The following is a 21,665-nucleotide window of genomic DNA, read 5'->3' as shown; positions in this document are numbered from 1 at the left end:
ATATATTACATATATAATCATGTCACACCATGATCACATATATATCATATATATATATCATGCTATATATATTATACGTTTATATATTATGTGTTATATATATGTATTACACACCACATATATTACATTATATATTTATTATATAGTATATTTTATGTATTATATTCTATTTTCTATATTATATATTCTACATTATTCAGATATATACCCTCATTCTATTTTATATATTATATATTATGTATATTAATTATATCTCATAATTATATACTATATATTATTATATATAAATGGAAGAGAATAAATAACATTCTAATACCTATCAAGAAGTCTAATTGTAGGAAATTCTGCTGGCTAACTAAACAATTTTCTTTAATAAAATGGTAAAAACTGTATCAAACTACTTTATACTGAGCACACATATGTGTAGATGTTCATGCATCATAGTGCCTTGTGTTTACATGTTTCTAGCAATAAAACTCAGACCCTTACACAGCAAGTACTTTTCATACCAAGCTGTCTCCTCGGCCCCAATATTGAGTCTGGTAAGACAGTCTGCCAATGTTGTTTAGCTCACCATCTGAACAAACAGTAAATAATGGGAGATGAAGTAGTTAATGTTAAACTGCTTTTGTTTTGTCATTTAGTACAGTAATTTTGTTCAAAAGCAAGCAGCCCTATTGTTAATACCAAATACTTATGAATAAATGGCTGTGGTTTGTTTAAATGGCCAAACAACAAAGAGAATATGGAGCTGGGTAGTGGTGGTACACTACTTTAATCCCAGCACTTGGGAGACAGAGGCAGACAAATCTCTGAATTTCAGCAACCTGATCTACAGAGTGAGTTCCAGGATAGCCAGGGCTGCACAGAGAAACTCTGTCTTGAAAAACCTAAAAAAAAAAGAGAGCTGGTATCTATTCAAGTAGTGATGATATTCATTGACCCATTATTGTGTGTACACAAGTGTGTGTGTGTGTGTGTGTGTGTGTGTGTGTGTGTGTGTGAGGGAGGGGGGAGGGGACAGGGTTTGGTTCACTGAGACCATTTCTAAAAATTAGAGGACAATAGATATATCCGAAGTTGCCCTCTGTCCTCCACATGTCATGAGCACCATCCCCCAGTATTGATCAGGCTTTGAACTTATTCTTCTGACTTTCCCTCTTAGAGTTGGGTTATGGAACTGCATCACCCACACCGCTACCTCCTTTGACTTATTTTGAAAATTCCCAACCAAAAGACTTAAGGTGTCCAAAGCTGAACTCTCCCCACCCATCACCACTCCTCTGGTACCTTCCTTCTTTCCGTAACTGGAAGTTTAATCCTTCCAATTACTCAGGCCAGAACCTTGAGGTTATCCTTCTCTGCTTAATCTTTAGTTACCTTTCCACGTCCAACCAGCCAAGACATTGTTTGCCTTATATTCAAACTTTATGTAAAACCTGACTACTTTGTCGATAGATCCAGTTCAGATGCCATTCTGTTGTATGAGGTGCTGCATGCATTTAATCCTGGCACTTGGGAGGCAGAGAGAAGCAGGAAGACTTCTTTGAGTTGGAAGCTTACCTAGTCTTCATAGTGAGTTCCAAGCCAGGGAAGGCTACATAACAAGACTTTGTTTCAAAAAATAAAAAAATAAAAAGATACCATTGTCTATCACCTGGGCTGCCCCTGACCTTATATTTTAGATAGAGTCTCACTGAACCTGGACCTCTTTTGGTTAGATTGGCAGCCTAGCAAAGCCAGAGGATCTGCCTGTCTGTACCCGCACAGTGCTCAGATTACAGCAGCATACCATTATGCCCAGCTGTTAAATGTGAAGCAAGAACACAACAGCCATTTCCCAGCCCTGAGTAGGCCCCACCCCTTTCTATAGAGCATAAGGTAAATGGTATGTTTCTCTGTTCTGAGCCTTCCCATCGATCCCAACAGCATTGAGAAACACTCTCAAGGCACACAAGGCCTGCAGCATCTGCCCCATCACCACCTTCCTGCCCTCGTCACTTTTCCTACGCTCTTTTCTTTCTGAGGCAGGGCCTTACTGTATAGTCTAAGCTGGCTTTCACACTCCGGCTTCAGACGACCTAGTGATGGAGTTAGTTACATGCATCAGTCCCCAAACATAGGAAAACATTGCCATGTCTTCCAACGTTGCTTTATGGAAACTGGCTTCCTCACAAAATGACAGGCATGCTTCTGTTTCCCTATGAGGGCCTTTGACACATTGTCCTCTCTACCTGGGTAACTGCACTGTGCACTCTACTTCAAGTGTGAGCTCAAATGCACCTTCCAGCTTTTTAAACCCTTTTCTTTGTTTTTTATTGCAGAGCACTTTTAAAATCACCTTTCTACACAGTTTATTTAGTTTATTCTGTGAGATTGGCTCTTGCTATGTCGAAAAGGCTGGTCTTAGACTCCTAATAATGTTATCTTCCTGCCTCAGCCTCTTCCGTAGCTGCCATTCCATTCAGCTTCAGTTCACTTATTTTAATAGGTTTCCTGGTTTTTCAGTCAGAATGGAAACTCTGTGTCAGGCACAGTTCTATCTCTAGTGCTTCAAACAGTATCTGGTACACAGGAAGGTTGTGTGTGTGTGTGTGTGTGTGCTCGCGCTCATGTCCACGTGCAAGTGCTGAATTAAAATAAAATATGGGCCAGGTGGTGATGGTGCACATCTTTAATGCCAGCTCTCAGGAGGCAGAGGCAAACAGATCTCTTGAGTTCAAGGTCAGCCTGGTCTACAGAGTGCATTCTAGGAAGCTACACAGAGAAACTCTGTCTCAAAACAAACAAACAAACAAACAAAAATTATATATATGTATGTATATATATATTACACATATGTATACATATAATATACATTATTTTATATTACATATATATAGAGAGAAAGAAAGCAGGAAATTAAGGAGGGTTTTAAAGAAATCTTTCTCTTGTTAAGATATAACTAAATATAGTAGATGAGAAAACTCCTTATAAAATACAGATAATCACACTCATCTTTCATTTCTTAAAACCTTTAATTAAGGAAGGACAGAAAAGCACCTTTCTCCCCCTCCCATCAGCTGGGGACCGAACCCAGAGCACCCCATACCTAGGCAGCAAGCACCGATCGCTGAGCCGTACCAAGAGGAGCCTCTCCTTTTACCTGATGGAGAAATCGGGGACCTGGAAGCTTATCTCAGTCAAGCTTCCTAATACGCATGCAGTTAGATTCTTATGTGTCTGCCCAACGTCCTTTCAGGCAGATTCTAACTAATGGGACAGTCAAACACTTTTTTCTGGTAAACGCCAGTCTCCATAAATTTTCAAAGCAGCTAGGGTTCCATATACATTGACACTGCATTAAATACTAAAGTGACTGTATTATCTCCAAGCACCTTGATTTACCTCTGTTTAGCCCCAGTCATGTTTAGCTCCACTGGCCTTTCCTTGAAAGGTATAAACAATTCTCTAAACCAGGATCTTGTGTGAACAGGGTACAGGACTCCCAGCGTCAGAGAAGCTAGAAAAGGGCCCCGAGCATCCCAACCCCTTACCTTGGGAGCTTCAGGTAGGATGAGGCACAATTTTCACTAAAGGTTTACAAACATAATTTTTATATATATACATATATATACATATTTATGTATATATATATACATATATATGTGTGTGTGTGTATACATACATATATGTACATATCTATGTAAGTGTACATCACACACACACACACACACACACACACACGGAAGGAAAGTAGGCTAAGGGCTGAGGAACCCCTCAACAATAGGGGTAATGACATTTATCCCCATGGGACAGAGCTGAAATAGAGACCAGTAGTGTACTTAAGGCAAAAGTAGCCAGGCAGATTACAGGAGATCCAGTAAGGCAGAGGTAGTTTTTTCCCTTAAGGCCTGAGTGGATGGCATGGTCCTGGGGTTAAGGGCCCATTACTGGAGGAAAGATCCCTCCCTACGTGTAGACAGGAAGGGATTTCCTCTGGCACCAACAGTGATGACGTTTACTGATTCAAGTCATCATAAATCTAGGGAAAGGAAGCTTTAATAAGAAAATCTCTTCTAGTTTCTCACTTGGAGGGGAGTTGGCAGCTCAGCACTCTTTCTCAGTCTCATCAGCTCTTGGCTGAGTTAGTACTTGTGTAGGAGAATAAGGAAATCTTGGCAACAGTAGGACCGTGAAGGCTGGAGTGCGGGTCATGTGCTGTGGCTTGGCCTCAGGAGGTGGATGAGCTTCCTGCAGTGTCTGACGGAGCCAGGCCTGTGGCTGCTGCTGTTCGGCAGTAACTGATTCCCCAAAGAGAGCAAGGCTAACTTCTCACTGGCACCCAGCGACACCAGCACCTGCAAGTTAAAGCACATGACAGAACATGACCGGAGGGTGAGAAATGGCGGTGTTGGCACATGCCAGGGATTCACCCTTAACTGAGAAAAGTGAAACGGGCCTCTCACAGATTTGGAATAGACTGGTCAAGACAAGAAGTCTCAGGAGCTATGACTCAACAACACCCAGGTACTTATTTCTACTCTCTCTGGGTTCTGGCCATAAGAACAATACACCAGGCGACGTATTCACCTGACCCCAGGAAGGGGTTAAAGAAAGCAGCAGTATCAGACAGTAAGCCAGACCCTCTGCTTCCCAGTAGGTCCTTCATTTCCCACCATGTCATTGTTTCCTCACATTGACTGCCAGAAAGTCTTTTAGTTCAGTACCAGCCTGTCAAATGCCTGCAGTTTGAACAATATCACACCGACCAGTTCTACTCTGTGATAGCTCAGATGTGTGAATCCCATGGGGTTTTTTTAGAGACTCAACATTAAGTAGAAGCAAAACAGCATCGTATTTAGTGAGAACAGGCTCTAGACCCAGACTCAGGAGTTCCAAAGCCCTGTTCCACCTGGGAGCTCTGTAACTCTGACTTGTTACTAAATTAGTTCCGCTTCAGTTTCCTCATCTGCAAAAAGAGGGGAATAATAGCTTAACCTAGGCAGTAAAGCTAAAAGGGTGAGCTCTGTGCTACGGCATTGCGGCCTCAGTATCTTCCGGCTCTCCCCATCTCCCTTCTGTTTTGTGTCTGGAAGAGATAAGTTATGGGTCTCAGGCATGCCCTAGCCCACTGGAGCCTTCCAGATCCCCGCCCTTCTCTAGGATGCATTAGGAAACCCATCTCCAAAGCACTGTCTTTGAGTTTCTTACATCCAGATAGGGAGTATTTTGCATTTCTAAGTATCCTGGGTCCTCACAACTACACTAGAGAAATGCTGTGAACTTCAGGGCCTTTGATCATCATGGCTCATAAGTCCTCTCTGGCTTTACCTGATGAATACAGGGCTCCTGTTGGAGGCTTCGAAGGGCAATGAGGGCAGCCTCTTTGACAGTTGGCTGAGGGTCTCCACATGCCATTTCTAGGAGCCGCTGGGGTACTTGGCACTTTAATAGCTCCTTGCCCAATCCTTCAGGTCCCAGATTGCCTAGAGCTGATGCAGCATTGCGCCGGATCCCATCCTGAGCATCTCCAAGCAGCTGGGTCATACTGGGCACTGCAGCTGCCAAGGCAGGTCCCAAAGGCCCAGCCTGGTAGGCTGCATTGCCCACAGCAAAGCTGGCACTGCGTCGCACGGCAGGGTCCTTGTCTCCAAGCCCTAGCAGCAGAAGGTTGAGCAGTCCCGACTGACTCTGTAGTGCCCCACGTAGGGCCATGCTGTGCTGTAATAAATGTCCCAGCAGCCCATATGCACGGACCCGCACAGTGTTCTCTGAGTGGCCTAGGAGGCTGCGCAATGGCCGATAGGATTCATCAGAGCCAGACAGGAGTTCTTGGATAAAGGACAAGTGGCTGGGGGACAGAATCCGGGCTGTGTGTGTCAGGAGGGACAGGAGGTCAGAGATCATGAGGGGCTGGTCACTCAGGAGAACAACAGAGAGGAATGAGATGATGGCTCTAGAAGAGGTGGCCACTGTGTTCACAAACTGCTTGAGAGAGGCAGAATCTGTGAGGGCCAGGCGTGTAAGGAGGCCAATGGGCAGCTCTGCTTGTAACAATGAAAGGTGGTGGCAGCAGACCTGGAAGAAATGAGCATTCAGGCAAGAGGGAGAGGTATATTCTGCAATGGCAAAGGAGAGCAAAAGCTGGCAGAAAGAAATGCCAAGCCAAGAAAAGAAATCTTCGAGGCAGCAGAGCCTTGCCCCCATAGCATAAAACATGAAACCCACTTGGAGCCCAAGAGCAGATTCTTTCTACACTGACACCTGGCTCTGCAGAGGCACAATTTCTGCCTCCAAAGATCCAAGGTCTAACACTAAAGAGTGCCAGGGTGGTAATTCCTGACCAAGGAGCTGTGCTCTAGTACCTGGCCTCTCAGCAGAGTTCCAATAGAACCAGATGAGAGGCCAGTGAACAGGGGGAACTCCTCCATGTACCTGCAGCAGGCAGACTGCCACTTCCGAGGCCCTGAGGTCAGCCAAGACACCTACAAGGAGGTCAGCATCCACATCCAGGGCGAAAGGGAAGCAGAGCAGCTTGCACACAGAGAGCACCACAACGGGGAGAAACTCGGGCCCCTGTGGCCTAGGGAGGGAGGAAAACAGACTCGCTCTAAGACGCTGCCTCTAAGACACTGCCTCTTCCTCTTCACATTTGCTCTCGCAGCTCCACTTTCCCAATCTCAGCAACTCTTAGGTTCCAGCCTAGTCCTTGCTCCACCTCTAGCCTTCTTCTCCTCTCCTGCCCTCGCTTCCTCCTCCCCTTAGAGCCTGATGCTGCTGTTTTTCTAGTTCAGACTCACGCCTGGCTTAGGTGGTGCAAGAAGCTGGGTGAAAGCAGGTGCTTCAGGGTCAGCATGAGGACACTGCCATGCTGGGACAGGTGGCTCAGGCATAACTGGGACTCCTGGGTGAAGATGGCCATGGCCAGGCTCAGCAAGGCTGCCATGCCTGAAAACAACAGAGAATGCAGAGCTAGTAAAGCAAGCAAGAGTACCAGGTGCCCCTGATCATCCAAGGTGCCCATAACCTGTCTGGTTCTTTTGGTCCCCCATTGGTGAGCAGCTCCATTATAGTCCCTGACACCCTCTCTGCACACAGTAGAAGCAATTATCTGAAGGATAACTCAGTTCTAAGCTTCCCCCTTTTGAAAAGGAAGCTGTGCAAACAGAGCTATGGTAAGAGAAAGCCACCTTGGGGTGAAATCAGTGTCCAGTCTGGCTCTAGGCTGGAGGGACTTGATAGTAGCAGGTCGTCTTCCTGGGCAGACACCTCCTCGGGGAGCCTCAGAGCCATGGAAAAGCGGTGCCACAGAATGGTCCATACCTCTGAACCAGCCACATCCCTGATCAAGCCAGGCTTCCCCTGTTAGAGAAGAGGACGTGCAGAAGGCAGGGGTCCAAATACCTTTTTGTTATCTCTATCCTGGACACAGAGTTACAGAAACCATCCTTTCATCTTCCTACCTAATATTGCCATATTTTCCTTCCTTTCCTTTCCCAATTTCCCCTTTATCTTTCCTCTCTCCCTCTTTCTCTTCCTTCTTTTTAGAAAATAGCATCCATCTAGGCAGACAGATCTAAGGCCAGCCTGGTCTACAGAGTAGCTGGGCAGGCAGATCTGAGTCTACAGAGTGAGTTCCAGCACAGACAGGGCTACACAGAGAAAGCCTATATCAAACAAACAAACAAACAAACAAAACAAAAACAAAAACAAAACAAAAACTAAAACCAAACAACCAAAGAAAAGAATAATTCATTAAGTATTCTGTATAATACTCATTATGTATTCAGGCTGCCCTCAAACTTACCATCCTCCTGCATCAGGTTCCCAAACCCTACGATTTTAAGCCCACTACCATACCCAGCTTATGATCCTTTGCTATAACTTAACCTGACCTCTAACCTATGTGTGTGCCTATTGAAAACTAAGAAATTAGCCTATTCAGATCTGCTCATGTCAAGGCCAAGTTGTTTCAAGGCTTATTTTAAAAACACACAAAAAAAACCAAAAAACCACTTTTTCCCCATTGAAATAAGAGCTTATTATGTACCTCAAGCTAGCCTCAAATTTACTATATGGCCAAGGCTGGCCTAGAACTTGTTGATCCTTTGGGTGAAGAAAAAATTTCATCTAAATAACAATAAGAAAAAGCTCACAAGCTTCAAACCCCAGAGAAACTGCTTTTCTCCCGCTGGATTCCCCAGGGGTGCAGCTGGGCGGCTTACTTCCGGGTTCTGTTGGGGGGCAGGGGGCCTTTTCTGGCTAATACAACTGTTAACTAGCTAGTTAACAGCAGTGTGAGAGGACAGGCAAGCATGAGTGCTTCTTCATGTCTACATTCTAGTGATTTCAAGCTCCACCTAGTCCCCTCTCTGCTTCTTCTCAGTTTCGCCGCACACCTGTACCTGCATAAGGAGCTGAAGCAGAAGAATGAGGAGGCCATCATAGAAGCCACAACTACACGGTGGAGTCAGCCGGACCTGTTGGAGAGAGGCAAGAGGAACAGAGATGCTCAAGAGGGATGAGGTAGGCACCCAGACCAGGCTCCCAGCACCTCGGTGGGGAGAAAAACCTCTTTCTTGGCCTGGCAGAATGGGACAAGTTTGGGATTCAGGAATCGTGGGTTTTGCCTATTCTTTCATCATGTTCCTAAAGACATGAAATCTAGTAGGATAAGCTTTTGAGTCCAAAAACAATTCTAGTTTAGGAAGATGTTTACTAAACAAGAAGTTGTTTACACAGTTGAATGTGCTTAACAGCATCTCTTAGAGACAGAGACAAACATATTCAACATTTTAAAGGTGGGGCTGGACTGTAGCCCAATGGTAGGACATATACCAAGGTTGTGCCAGGCCCTGAATTCAATCTCCAGCACTTCAAAATAAGTAGATAAAAATTTAAAGTCAGACAAGGGAAGGAGGCAGTAGAAAAGCAGAACACCCTAAAACATACAGAGCACAGCACAGAGAGAAGCAGGTGGGCATGAAAGTCCATAGCAAATTCCACAAGTGAATGAAAAGGCTTTGAAGCCCCCTGGCATCAGATAGGCTGTGCCAGTCTACACTGCTGTGGTCTACAGAGTCTGAGGTGTTTCCTATAAGCAGCGGGAAGCCAATAAAGACTCGCACAGCATGACTCCTGTTCCTGAATGCTACACCACCTCCAGTTGGATCTGTGTGATAAGTTCCACAGACTGAGGCAATTGACCTCAAAAGGGGGAGGCCTCCTTGAACTGGTTGTGGAACTCTTCACCGGAGAAAAATTACTGAGCCATAATTCTCATGGCAATCTATCTGTTTTGTTTTCTCTTATTCCTTTTCTTATTTACATGTTCCTGGTAGCCTAGGCCAAGATCTTAATCGAGAATAATGGGTAAGAAACCATCCCTAGAGATGGGGTCACTAACATGACCTTATCCCCAGGGAAACCAACACTTTACTTTTTAAATCATTTACAAAACTATGGTAATGAATAAAAACTTTCCCAACAATAAAATTTCATATGGCTACACATGTGTCATTGGAGGTGGGTTTTGGTATATGGTAAAGAAAGCCTTAATTAGAAAGAATTAAAATAGTTTACATTTATGCATTGAAGATTTATAAAAAATAAAGCATTAGATGTTAAATAATAATTGACCATGGGGCTGGAGAGTCAGCTCGGTGGTTAAGAACACTGACCATTAAAGATATATTAACCTGCTCCTGGAAATATGCCACTAGCCTTGGACAACTGCCCCACTGAATTCATCCTTTCAGAATTGTTATATTTTGATGATTTATAATGATGTTACCTGTTCTATTTGTGATTCACTGAAAACATAGTTTCAGAGTTGTAATGCTTGGATAATTTTTGTGCTTCACTGTGCCAAATGGTTTTTGTTGGTTATTTGTGACTGTTTCACTGGATACAGTTCCTAAGAGATGTAATGTTTGGTTTTTTAATGTATAAAATCCCCTGCTTGAGAGCTGCAAAATACACTCAGATTCAACCTGCCTCTGTGTTTGTTTCTGTTTGTCACCACTTAGTCCTTACCACCTAGCTTCAAGGACCCTCATTCCAGGGACCCCCATACCCGACTGGGGTGGTCCATGGCGCCCAAAATAGCAATATTTTATAACATCTCATATCCACTGCTTTATTCTCAGAACTTAGAATACTGCAAAACACTCAACATACAGGTCTGTGTTCAAGAACCATCGATTGAATGGATGGCACGATTTTCCCCTGAGAAAGCTCACTCTGGTGGCAGTGAAGAGAACAAATAACAGGGTAACTCTCCTTGAGATGGCGAGAGGCTAGAGAGAGATAACACAGGAATACAGCCAGGTGGTCAGAGAGGGTGCCACAGAGCGACAAGATGGAGCCAACCCTAAGGCAGAATACTGGACGCGGGGAGCCATCTAAGGGGGTAGCGGGGAGGAGGAGCTCCTGGGCGAATGTTGGGCTTTGGCTAGTGACACAACCCCTCTGAAGGCCAGCTTCATCAAGGACAAGCAGGTGACTATTACTGCATTTGCTGTGTCCAGTCTTCCAAGTGTGTTGTGGGAGACGTGATGTATAAGTTATAAAGAACAGTGAATTCTACATATACAAGGATGACATTTATAGAAATATGAAATCTACCCTTTCTCCAGAGTGAGGGAAGAGTTCAAAAGGGGTCAGGCAATGGGGGCACATGCCTTCAACCACAGCACTCCGGAGGCAGAGGCAGGAAGATCTCTGTGAGTTCAAGGCCAGTGTAGACCACAAAGTAAGGTCCAGGACAGCCAGGGCTGTACAGAGAAACCCTGCCTCAAACACCAAAAACCAAAACACAACCCAAACCAAAACAAAGAAGTCCAAAGGGCCTGAAAGGGAAAAGAAGAAGGCAAAACAGAAGTCTGAGTTCCTGAAGGACACACTGCTACATGTTAGTTACAGAGAAAGAGCAGGCCATGTTCCTGAAGAACGCGCTATTCAGTGTTAGTCGTGGAGAAGAGTAGGACGTTGCAGCAGGAGGCACATGATCGAAGTGTCAGGAAGAACGTCACTCACAGAGCATGAGCTCCTGGAGGGGACCAAAGCAGGCGGGCAGCTTCCTTTATGTCCCCCTCCCCTGCCTCCATCTTTGGAAGTTCTGTATCAGAAAAGAAGCACCGACCAGCCCAGGCCTAGAACCACCCGCTGTCGGGAGGCAGAGGTCAGGAAGGAAGGCTTCTTGACTCCTTTTCCACTCTGTAGTTCCCTTCGGGATTCCCAGATATGGTCTGTCCCCAGGAGGGCTGCTGTGGTGCTGGCCTCAGGAAACACGTCTGGGCCTTCCCCAGTGCCTCACCTCTGCAGGGGCAGACAAGGCGTGTGCAGCTGCAGCAATCCATTCCCGGGGCTGGAGGTCAAAGGTCACCCCTTGCTGACCAAGCTGTCCTAAGAGACAGGCTGCTGCATTCTGTGAGAAAGGTGGAGGAAAAGGAGGGACATCTGAACCCAAATGGTGTTTGGGACATGTAGAAGATGCTTGCCGAGACAGCTGTGGATAGAAGAATGGCTGCCTGCCCCCAAGAGGGTCAGATGAAGGGTGTTAAGAAGGGAGAAGGCTGAGAACTCACCACAAGAGAGACGACGTGTGAGTGGGTAAAGAGAGTAGCAACCTCACTGCCCAGCTTCTCCATCCTGGAACAGAGAGATGCATGGGAGGTGACAATGGGTCCTTCCTCTCCCTGGTACTGCACGCTCCACCCACGCTGCATGTCTACCTCCAAGGTCGAAAGGTGATGAGACTCCAGGCCTGTTCTTCATAGAGAAATGCTAGTCCCTTCTAAGGAAAGGCTAAAGGGTGCCATGCCCTATATGTCAGGGTTAGCTTTGTTGGAGGAAAACTTCAGCCAAGAACGAGAGATCTGAGTTTATGACTCACCCTGAAGGCAGATCTTGGAGCCGAAAGACAAGAAGGGACAGGAGGTAAAGTGCCACCTCAGTGGACTCTTCCCAGTCTGCTACTTTCACCTGCAAAGGGAACCTGAGGTGTCAGAACAATCTCTGGGTGAGATGGGACCACCAGGAGACACCCAACCATGTTGGTATCGCCCTGGCTTACCTTGCCCTGGACTAACATCAGCAGCGACTCCAAGGCCAGGGGCTCTTGCCCCAGAATATGGCACAGGCGCTCACTAATATAGCAGCAGGCATAGAGAACCTAGGGAGGCCGGAAGGATGCTGTCAGTGGATAGAACCGCACTGGGGTCCTACCGCGCTAGGAAGACTACTGTGGTAGAAGACTCAGCTGAAAAGCAGGCAAGCCTCTCAGTAGAGCTGGAGTCCACATATGGGGATTGAAACAATTTTGACTGTCAATATGTCTGGAGTAAGAAGAGCATACGTAAAGCACACATCAGAGTGTTTCCTAAGCAGGGAAACCCATCCTGGGTGTGTGTGGCACCATTCCACAGGCTGGGCCTGCATGCAATGAGAGGGGGAAGGGAAAACCAGACACCACGGCACCATAGGTTTTCTCTGTCTCTCTCTGTTGCCAGGATGGCATCACGTGGACTGCCCTGCTCTTCTCAACCATGCCTCCCATGAAACCTTTCTCCTCTGAGTTCTGGGTGGCCCAGAACTCACTATATAGTATAGACCAGGCTTGCAGGCAGGCTGCCCTCAAACCCACAGAGATCAGCCTCCCTCTGCCTCCTGAGTGCTGGAAATTAAAGGCAAACATCACCATGTCCACTATGGATAATCAATCAATCAATCAATCAATCTCTCTCTCTCTCCCTCTCTCTCTCTCCCTCCCTCCCTCTCCTACTCTTCCTCTCTCTCTCTCCTTCCTTCCCTTCCCTATCTCCTGCCTCCCCTCCCTTCCCAGAAGTTAAAAGAAATGTGAGATATTGGGCTACTAAGCTGTAGGAAGGAAGTACCTTGAGAAGGTGGAGACACAGGACATGATGTCGCAGACCAGAGATGAGGGATGGCCTCAGTTGGCTGCTGTCCTCAGTTAGCTGGTTGGCCAAATGCCAAGAGACCTATGGAGACATACATAGTCAACTCCATCCTGTCTCCCTTATTCCACTTCTGTCCCTCACGTTTCTTCAGCTGGCCAGGTCTCTCAGACTTGTGCTGGCCCCTTTTGGGTTTGCTAGGAATCTCAAGTCCCATATCATTCCCAGTCTCCATGGCCAGTGGAGAACGGACTCTTCCCTAGTTTTGTTTTCACAGCCCTATCACCTGGGCAGTGACTGCTGAGCCAGGGGCCAACACTCTGGCATTCTAGCCATACTGTGCTGAACAAGAGGCCCAGCCCAGCACGGGAATGTCTGTTTCTGGAGTATTATTTTTCAGTCTCTCAGCAGAAACTGTGGTCAGCCTCCCCAGTTCCTATGCTGCAGGAAGAAAGGACTATGAATTTGTGGCTCAGACCTGCTCCTTGGCATCCCAACAGCTGGGCAGCCCCACAGGAGCAGTACACATGGCTGCCAGGGCAGAAGAGATGGCTCCAGGTACATCTTCACTCTGCTCCCGCAGCGGCTGGCTCACTTGTGGGGCTCCTGTGGAGAAAGCCAGGGTGTACTGCTAAGGGCTGGTTGTTTCTCACACATTCAATTTTTTAGGATATTTTTGCTGTGTCTTGCTTTTTTTGTTTGTTTTGAGGCAGGGTCTCAGTATGTCCCAGGCAAGCCTTAAACTATGAAGATGAAGGTAACTTTGAACTTGATCCTCCTGCATCTACACCTCCAGAGTGCCAGAGCCCACCAAGCCCAGGGCTTCATGCATGCTAGGCAAGCACTCTCCCTAATGAGCTACATCCCCAACTCCAATTGATGGTTTTGGAGCACCTGCGGAGTACCAGGCACCATTCCAGATGGTGGAAGTAGGAAGGACAGAGGCAGACTACAGAGCAGGGAAGTCGGGTCACCTGGTGGTGTGTGGAAAGGAAGCTGTGGGACTGTCAAGCCATGAAGGAGCCCATCCAACACAGCACGCTGTGTGGTCAATAGGCTGGAGTAGAAGGCTTTGGAGATGGCCCAGCTGTTTCCGTCCACAGCTTCACACAAGACAGAAAAGCACTGAAGGAGAGAAGAGCAGAGTTAACAGCAGGGCTTCAGAAAACTGACTGGCCTTTAATGAGAACAGGTGCTACCCCAGGAACCTGGGAAAGGGGTTAAGAGCCCTGGAGACAGTTCTCTGACCTAAGACTTCCTCCTAGAGAAAATGCAACAACTGCCTTCCTGTTTGTCCTTCCCTCTCTGCCCTCCCACCTCCACACACACTCTGTGCACTTAGATTGAACCCTTGCACATGCTCTCATATTCACCTAACTGATCCTTCTATTTTCTCGCCATCATTCCCCTAGATGATGTTTCTAAAATGTGGTACATAGGTATAATAATTCAGAAATTCAGGAAGAAAGACAATTATTCCAGACACCTCATTAAACCCAGTATTCAAATGACGTAACAAATGCTGGCCAATTACAATGGTGACTTACTGGTCAAAACTTCATCTGGATATTCAGAACTTTCTGACTCAAAAGGAAGAGGAATAGGAAACTAGAATTTCAGACTGGAAAAGGGAATGGTTCACTAACTGGGGCAGAAAATTAGCTGTGATCTCAACTGCTGGTTTCAACAACCACCACACAGCCATGTTCCTTGGCTATGTGTGTGTGTGTGTGTGTGTGTGTGTGTGTGTGTGTATCCTCTGGACTAACTCAGCTGCCCTCTCATTCAGTCCTCCGTTCTCCTGTCCTTAACTCATGGTCTGAGACAGAGTACTTTAGTAGTTCATGAGACTTAGATGGAGAACACTAGATGTTCTGCAAGATGAGGGTATTTTTTGGTTGTGTTATTTTGGAGAAAGGGTCTCACTACATAGCCCTGGCTGTCTCAACTATATGTAGAGATCAGGCTGGCTCTGAACTCAGAGAGATCCAGCTGCCTTCTGAGTGCTGGGATTAAAGGCATGTACCACTATGCCTGGCTTTTTAAATTTTAATTATTTATTTTTGAGACACTTATATTTGTGGCCCTTGATAAATGCCAAGCCACTTAATGACCCTGTAATTCACCTTTGTAATTTAGGTATAGTGCTCTTTCTATCTAGAACAGCCTATCTCCTTCCCTGCCCCATCCACCTGGCAAAACTGCTATGCTTTCTTGAAATGTTAGCACACATGCCTTCCTCCTTCACAGTTTGAGGACTCCCATGTAGCACCAATGGCATCTTCCTCAGTGGCCCTTCTACACTGTACAGAGTTCTAGTGGGCTTTTCACTTTCCCTACTTGACTTTTTGTTTTGCTTTGTTTTGGTTTGGTTTGGTTTTCCAAGACATGATTTCTCTAAGTAGCCTTGGAACTCACTATATAGACTAGGCTGGTCTCAAACTCAGAAATCTGCCTGCCTCTGCCTCCCAAGTACTGGAATTAAGACATGTCACTCTGCCCAGCCCTTCTTGACTATATTTAGTCTCTTCAAGGTGGAGCTCCACTCGCTTACTCGTGTGGCATATGGCACATGGTGAGAATTCAATGTTCGTTGTATGGATGTAGTCATAAGACAGGGGCTGGGAGAAATACAGAAAAAAAGATAGAAAAGACAGAAATCTGGAGGTGAGAGGAAATTACCATAAGGCTATCTCTTCGAAATGTCTGCTCGGAATCATCTGATTGGGCCAGCAGCTTCCCCAACAGGTCCAAAAAGAGGCTGGCAGCCTCCTGAAACACCTGTAGGCTGGGGAAGAATGAACCCATGGCATCTTCCCATCCTCCCACGAAAAGCTTGGGGATGACTATGGCGAATGGGTCAGTTCTGGAAAGGCAGGAGACCTCTGCCATGGAACACATCAGAATGTTTCTCCTTTCAACTCTGCTAACACACACATACACACACACACACACCATTCAAGCCCCTCTCAGCTGTGTTCATATCTTGATCAGATCACTGAGGCCCACCTGCGCTGGGTTACTGCTGACTCAGAGTCTGATGTCTTGGGTAAAAGCTTTAAGTGTCTCAAGGTCCTCATAAGGACCAACTAGATTCTGAAGGTTACTCAGCTCATCTTCAGCCCTGCCCCACATCCCCCCTCCACACTTGGCCTCCTAATGAGGGGGAGAAAATAGAGTGGACATTGAAGCCAGATGGGGAGAAAGCTTCCCACCTGTCGCCTGTCTGGCTCCTCTCCAGATTGAAGGTGCACGAAAAGTAGGCCTGAACCACAGCCACCAGGTCCCGTAAGAGCGCCCCATACCAAGGTTGCTGTGAAGAAAGGGGAGAACAGGTAATGTGAAGAATGGAGATCGAGAGCAGAAGAGCATCAACAAAGCGTGCAGAGTGCCAGTCAAGGTGGAAAGGGATGGGAAGGACGAAGCCAAGAGTGTCAGCTAGCCGGTTACAGACCATCTGGAGATGTTGGATGGGGAGAGGGGCTACTTTCCATTAAACTATCCTTTTCAGTTCCTTACCGAGTCTGTCACTCAGCAGCAGAGGGGGCATCCAGGCTAATGTGGTCTATCTTACTATCCACTCAAACTAGGGGAGGGGGTTCTCTGAGCTCAGCCATGGCAGGACCCAATGCAGGGAAGTAGAGGTTTGGTCCCAAACACACTGAGCCTTGGTCCTAGCTCTCCCACCTGCCATGTGGCCATGTGCAGTGACTGCAGGAGTTCATCTCTGATCCTCAATGTCCTGGTTTGAAAATCAGGTAAAAAAAAAAAAAGTCCAAGTCCCGCCTTCTGATACAACTATTCTAATATTGGGAAATTATCCATTTCCTAAAGTTCTGGCTTTTCTCTTCTCTTAGAAAACCAGATTGGGTACATGGGCTCAAACTTGCTGTGTTACCACATGGCAACCATGGTCTGGAGCTGAGAAGAAGCCCCATTTAGGGTGGGGATGTCTTTCATACTCCCTACAGCTTAGACAGCTGTATAACTACTTACCTACCTCACCTACTCCACTGACTGATACTACTTGCTTAGAGCCCCAGAGGGTACCAGAATCTGTAAGTGATGGTCTGGTCATTAGAAAAAGGAGGACAGCTAACAAGAGGTGGTCAGAGTCAAACAGATTTGCAGCTCCAAGAAAGAGCTGCCAAGGGAAGGAGACCAAGGAAAGGAGCCAAGGAAAAGGACCACCCCTTGTCTTCAGAGGCTGCTGGGCTATATACCTGCTGGATGCTGCTACTCTCCTGGCTGTACCTAAGAAGGCTGAGAGGCAGCTCAGGCAGTCCTGCCTCCTGGCAGAAGGAATACAAGAGCACAGAGTCACTGCAGCTGGATAGGAGACTACTCAGGATGCGGAGTACAGGAAGGAGGTGGGACACACCATCCAGGATGCCTTTCAGGATCTGGGGACAGGAGAGAGAGAAGACAGCAATTGGTATAATTATAGGGAAAGGGAGAAGAGTCACAAATACTGAATGTCTCCAGGGAGATACCAGAGCAGAATAAGTCCGAATTCCTTCTTGGAGGAGTTGAAAAGCCAGGGAAGAACACAGGCACAGGGGAACTGCACCAGAGAAGACTATGGAAGCTCACCTGATAGAGAACACCAATACCCAAGGGGCAGGAGACTCAAGATCTGTCCACCAGCCCTAGTATCACTGTTGTCTGTTCCCTCCTTTGTCCAGCCTTTCATCTTAAAGATCACACACAGGCATACAGGCATGCAGGCACGCACACACGCGCGCGCGCACACACACACACACACACACACACACACTTCTGAAAAGTTAAAACAGACATGAAACAATGTTATTTAACTCCAGAGAAACAAGCCATCATTCAGCTGTAGATCAAGGACTGCCAACATTCCACGTGGGGAATTTAGCCCACCACATGCCTATGTGCAATCTGCACTCTAAGGATGGGCTCACACTTTTAGATAGGTATTCTTCAAGAGTGTAATGCTGACACCTAATGTCTCATAGTTTGATGTTGCTGTTTTCAATTTTGGGATTTATTCTCCCATTTTACAGTATGTGGAAAAGAGAACTACTCATTTTAAAGACAGAGAACAGATGTATTTGTATAGATCAGAGCCTAGTCACAGATCAAAAGCTGAGTTTTTATGAATTCTGATCCAGGGTGTCTTATCCCAGAAGCCAAAGACTTTCTGTTTTCCAAGAGATGGGGCTGTGCTGGTGAGATGGCTCAGTGGGTAAATGCTCCCTGCACAAGCCTGACTACTTGAAGGTGATGTTCAGCACCCATACAAAGATAAAATAGAGAACCAACCCCACAAAGCTGCCCTCTGACCTCTACTATGTACTACAGCATGGGCCCCAAAATCATTAATAATAATTGGTTAATTTTTTTAAAGTCTCATGATGTTTCCCGGGTTGGCTTCGATCTCCCAGGCTCAAGAAACCACCTGCACACACTGTTAATTTCAGCAGAGGCAGGTGGAAGGCAGGTGGGTCTCTTATGAATTTGGGACTAGCCTGGTAGAGAAACCCTGTCTAAAAAAAAAAAAAAAAAAAAGGGGGGAGAGAGAGACAGAGACAGAGAGACAGAGAGGAGAGACAGAGACAGAGAACATCTGCTTAGCCTCCTAAGCTCCCAGGTTAGAAGAAAGGACTACCTCCTACATTAGACATGCTCCAACAATAGGAGGAGAACTGTTAGATCCAGGAAATAAGAGCAAGGTACCAATATCATTCAATGGAGAAAGAAGAATTTAAAAAAAGCACACAAAGAAACAAACTTAGATCTTATTTCATGATCTACACAAACACCAAACATCAACTCACAATGGGTCAGAGACCTTAACGTCTAAAGCTATCGAACATTTAGAAAGTCTTCAAGGTACATCCATTTGCCTGAGTGAGGTAACCCAATCACAAAAGAACTCACTTGATATGCACTCACTGATAAGTGGATATTAGCCCAGAAACTTAGAATACCCAAGATAACAATTTGCAAAACACAAGAAAATCAAGAAGGAAGACCAACTCGTGGATACTTTACTCCTCCTTAGAATAGGACAGCCCCACCCAGGAATCCATCCCATAATTAGCCACCAAATACAGACACTATTGCATATGCCAGCAAGACTTTGCTGAAAGGACCCTGATATCATGTGAGGCTATGCCAGTGCCTGGCAAATATAGAAGTGGATGCTCACAGTCATCTATTGGATGGAACACAGGGCCCCCAGTGGAGGAGCTAGAGAAAGTACCCAAGGAGATGAAGGAGTCTGCAACCCTATAGGTGGAACAACAATAGGAACTAACCAGTACCCCCAGAGCTTGTGTCTCTAGCTGCATATGTAACAGAAGATGGCCCAGTTGGAAGAGAGACCCCTTGGTCTTGCAAACTTTATATGCCCCAGTACAGGGGAACACCAGGGCCTAGAAGTGGGAGTGGGTGGGTAGGGGAGTAGGGCAGGAGGATGGTATAGGGGACTTTTGGGATAGCATTTGAAATGTAAATGAAGAAAATATCTAATAAAAAAATTGAAAAAAAAAAAAGAAAGAAAGTCTTCTTCAAGGCTTCAAGGTCTTGGGTTTGGAGGATTTTTTTTTTTTTCAAGACAGGGTTTCTCTGTGTAGCTCTGGATGTCCTGGAACTTGCTCTATAGACCAGGATGTCTTCAAACTCAGAGATCCACCTGCCTCTGCTTCCCAAGTGCTGAGATTAAAGGTGTGTGCTACCACTGCTTGGTGGCTAGAGGGTATTTCTTATTCATAAATGCAAAAGTATAATTCACAAAAGGAAAAATCCTGATAATCTAATAAAATCAAAATTCAAACTATTGTCAAGCATGGTGGTCCACGCCTCCTGGAGCCCAGCATCTAAGAGACAGAGGAGTCTGAGGTCTGAGGTCTGGGCTACATGGGGAGTTTCTGCTTAGACTCTGCTACTAGCAAGACCTCCCCAACCCCAGAAAAATAAAAAATACGTATTTAAAATATTTCAATTCAAAATATACCCTCTAGGCAGGCGGTGATAGCACACGCCTTTAATCCCAGAACTTGGGATGCAGAGGCAGGTGGATTTCTGAGTTCAAGGCCAGCTTGGTCTACAAAGTGAGTTCCAGGACAGCCAGGGCTATACAGAGAAACCCTGTCTTGAAACACCCCCCCCCAAAAAAAAAAAAAACAACCCAAAAAAACCCAAAATATACCATCTGAGAACAAAGAAGATAAATCATGGATTGGGACTTGCAAATAAATCACTTATCTGATAAAAGTCTTATATCCAGAATATGAAGAGAACTCTTATAACTCACTAAGAAGACAAAAAAATTAATTTTTAAAAATGACCAAAAGAAAGCTGGGCAGTGGTGGTACACACCTTTAATCCCAGCACTAAGGAAGCATAGGCAGATCTTTGTGAGTTTAAGGCCAGCTTGGTCTACAGGAGTTCCAGGACAGCCAGAGATGTCTCAAAAAGCTCCCAAAAATAGAAATTAATTTAAAAAAAGATTTATTTATTTATTATATGTACACTGTAGCTGTCTTCAGACACACCAGAAGAGAGCATCTGATCTTATTATGGGTGGTTGTGACTCACCATGTGGTTGCTGGGAATTGAACTCAGGACCTCTGGAAGAACAGTCAGTGCTCTTAACCTCTGAGCCATCTCTCCAGCCCAAAAATTAATTTTTAAAAAAGAACAAAGAATTATGGTGAATGCTTTTAATCCTGCACCCAGGAGGCAAGGCAGGCTGATCTCTGAGATCCAGCCTGGTCTACAGAGTGAATTCAAGGCTAGCCAATGCTACACAAAAACTCTGACTCAAAAAAAAAAGTCTAAAGATGCACAAATGGGACAAAATAAAGCTTTTAAAAGTCCTCAGCACTCATCACAGTGGGGTTCAGATTAAACACTGAAGTGGTTTTTAAACCTATTTTTTACTTCATGTGCATGAGTGTTTGCCTGCATATAAGTCTGAGTACCACGTGCATGCCTGCCACCCTTGGAGGTCAGGAAAGGATATCAGATCCCCTGGAACTCCAATTATTGACAGTTGTGAGCTGCTTTGTGGGTGGTGCTGGGAATTGAGCCCAGGTTCTCAGTCCAAACAGCCAGTGCACTTAACCACTGAGCCACCTCTCTAGCCCTAGGGGTCAAGTTAAACTAATGTTGAGCTGTTACTCTTACCAGAATGGCTACAGTCACGAGTCAGGCAATAACAAACGTCAGCAAGGGTGAGGAACAACAGAACTCATGTCAGTAGGAATATAAGAAGGTACAGTTCCTTTGGAGGACAGGCCAGCAGCTTCCCATACGGCCCGCAGCTCTACTACTAGGTACCTAGCCAAGGGAAATGAAGATGTATCTGTACATAGATGGATAACATGCATATACATAGAATTTTTGGTTGTGAAACCAAAAAATAGCTAGCTATGGTACATGCCTTTAATCCCAGCACTCGGGAGGCAAGTACATCTTCATGAATTCTAGGCCAGCCTGGGCCACATACTCTCAGTCTCAAGAAGAAAAACTGTGAAAACAAACCAATGGCCATCAGGTTGTAAATGGATAAAGACAGTGTTATTTGTAACCAGCAGTATAATGTGAAAGGCTTGGGACCAGTGAGATGGCTCAGGGAGGAAAGGTGTTTGCTGCCAAGTCTGGTGACTTGAATTCAGTCGCTGGTACCCAGATGGTCCAACTCCTGCAAATTGTCGCCCCATACCTGTGCCACAGCACAAGTGCCCCATCTATTCACAAATACATAATGGTCATTTTTTTGTTAATTAA

At 45.8% G+C, this 21,665-nt stretch overlaps 1 protein-coding gene across 2 annotated transcripts in view; it reads right to left on the bottom strand.

The window, feature by feature from the left end:
• Nucleotides 1–3,727: 3,727 nt before the first annotated feature.
• The window catches only part of Stk36 (serine/threonine kinase 36), a 30,573-nt gene continuing 12,635 nt past the window's right edge, over nt 3,728–21,665 (bottom strand). Inside the window, exons 12-27 of one of the 2 annotated variants that reach the window (XM_021170172.2) lie at nt 17,123–17,302; nt 16,115–16,212; nt 15,582–15,687; nt 13,874–14,024; nt 13,378–13,505; nt 12,879–12,983; nt 12,059–12,157; nt 11,879–11,967; nt 11,571–11,634; nt 11,300–11,410; nt 8,388–8,462; nt 7,173–7,344; nt 6,783–6,930; nt 6,418–6,565; nt 5,314–6,060; nt 3,728–4,340 (exon numbers count right to left, since the gene is read on the bottom strand). In XM_021170172.2, coding sequence (XP_021025831.1) covers nt 4,194–4,340; nt 5,314–6,060; nt 6,418–6,565; nt 6,783–6,930; nt 7,173–7,344; nt 8,388–8,462; nt 11,300–11,410; nt 11,571–11,634; nt 11,879–11,967; nt 12,059–12,157; nt 12,879–12,983; nt 13,378–13,505; nt 13,874–14,024; nt 15,582–15,687; nt 16,115–16,212; nt 17,123–17,302 — 2,568 coding nt within the window. In that variant the 3' untranslated portion in view covers nt 3,728–4,193. The remainder of the gene's footprint in view (nt 4,341–5,313; nt 6,061–6,417; nt 6,566–6,782; nt 6,931–7,172; nt 7,345–8,387; nt 8,463–11,299; nt 11,411–11,570; nt 11,635–11,878; nt 11,968–12,058; nt 12,158–12,878; nt 12,984–13,377; nt 13,506–13,873; nt 14,025–15,581; nt 15,688–16,114; nt 16,213–17,122; nt 17,303–21,665) is intronic. The other variant, XM_021170179.2, reaches the window with a different exon arrangement.

This window comes from Mus caroli, chromosome 1 (assembly GCF_900094665.2).
Source record: "Mus caroli chromosome 1, CAROLI_EIJ_v1.1, whole genome shotgun sequence".
In the NCBI taxonomy this organism is placed as follows: domain Eukaryota; kingdom Metazoa; phylum Chordata; class Mammalia; order Rodentia; family Muridae; genus Mus; species Mus caroli.
Note: the sequence above shows the minus strand (reverse complement) of the source record. Positions and strands in the feature narration are given on the sequence as shown.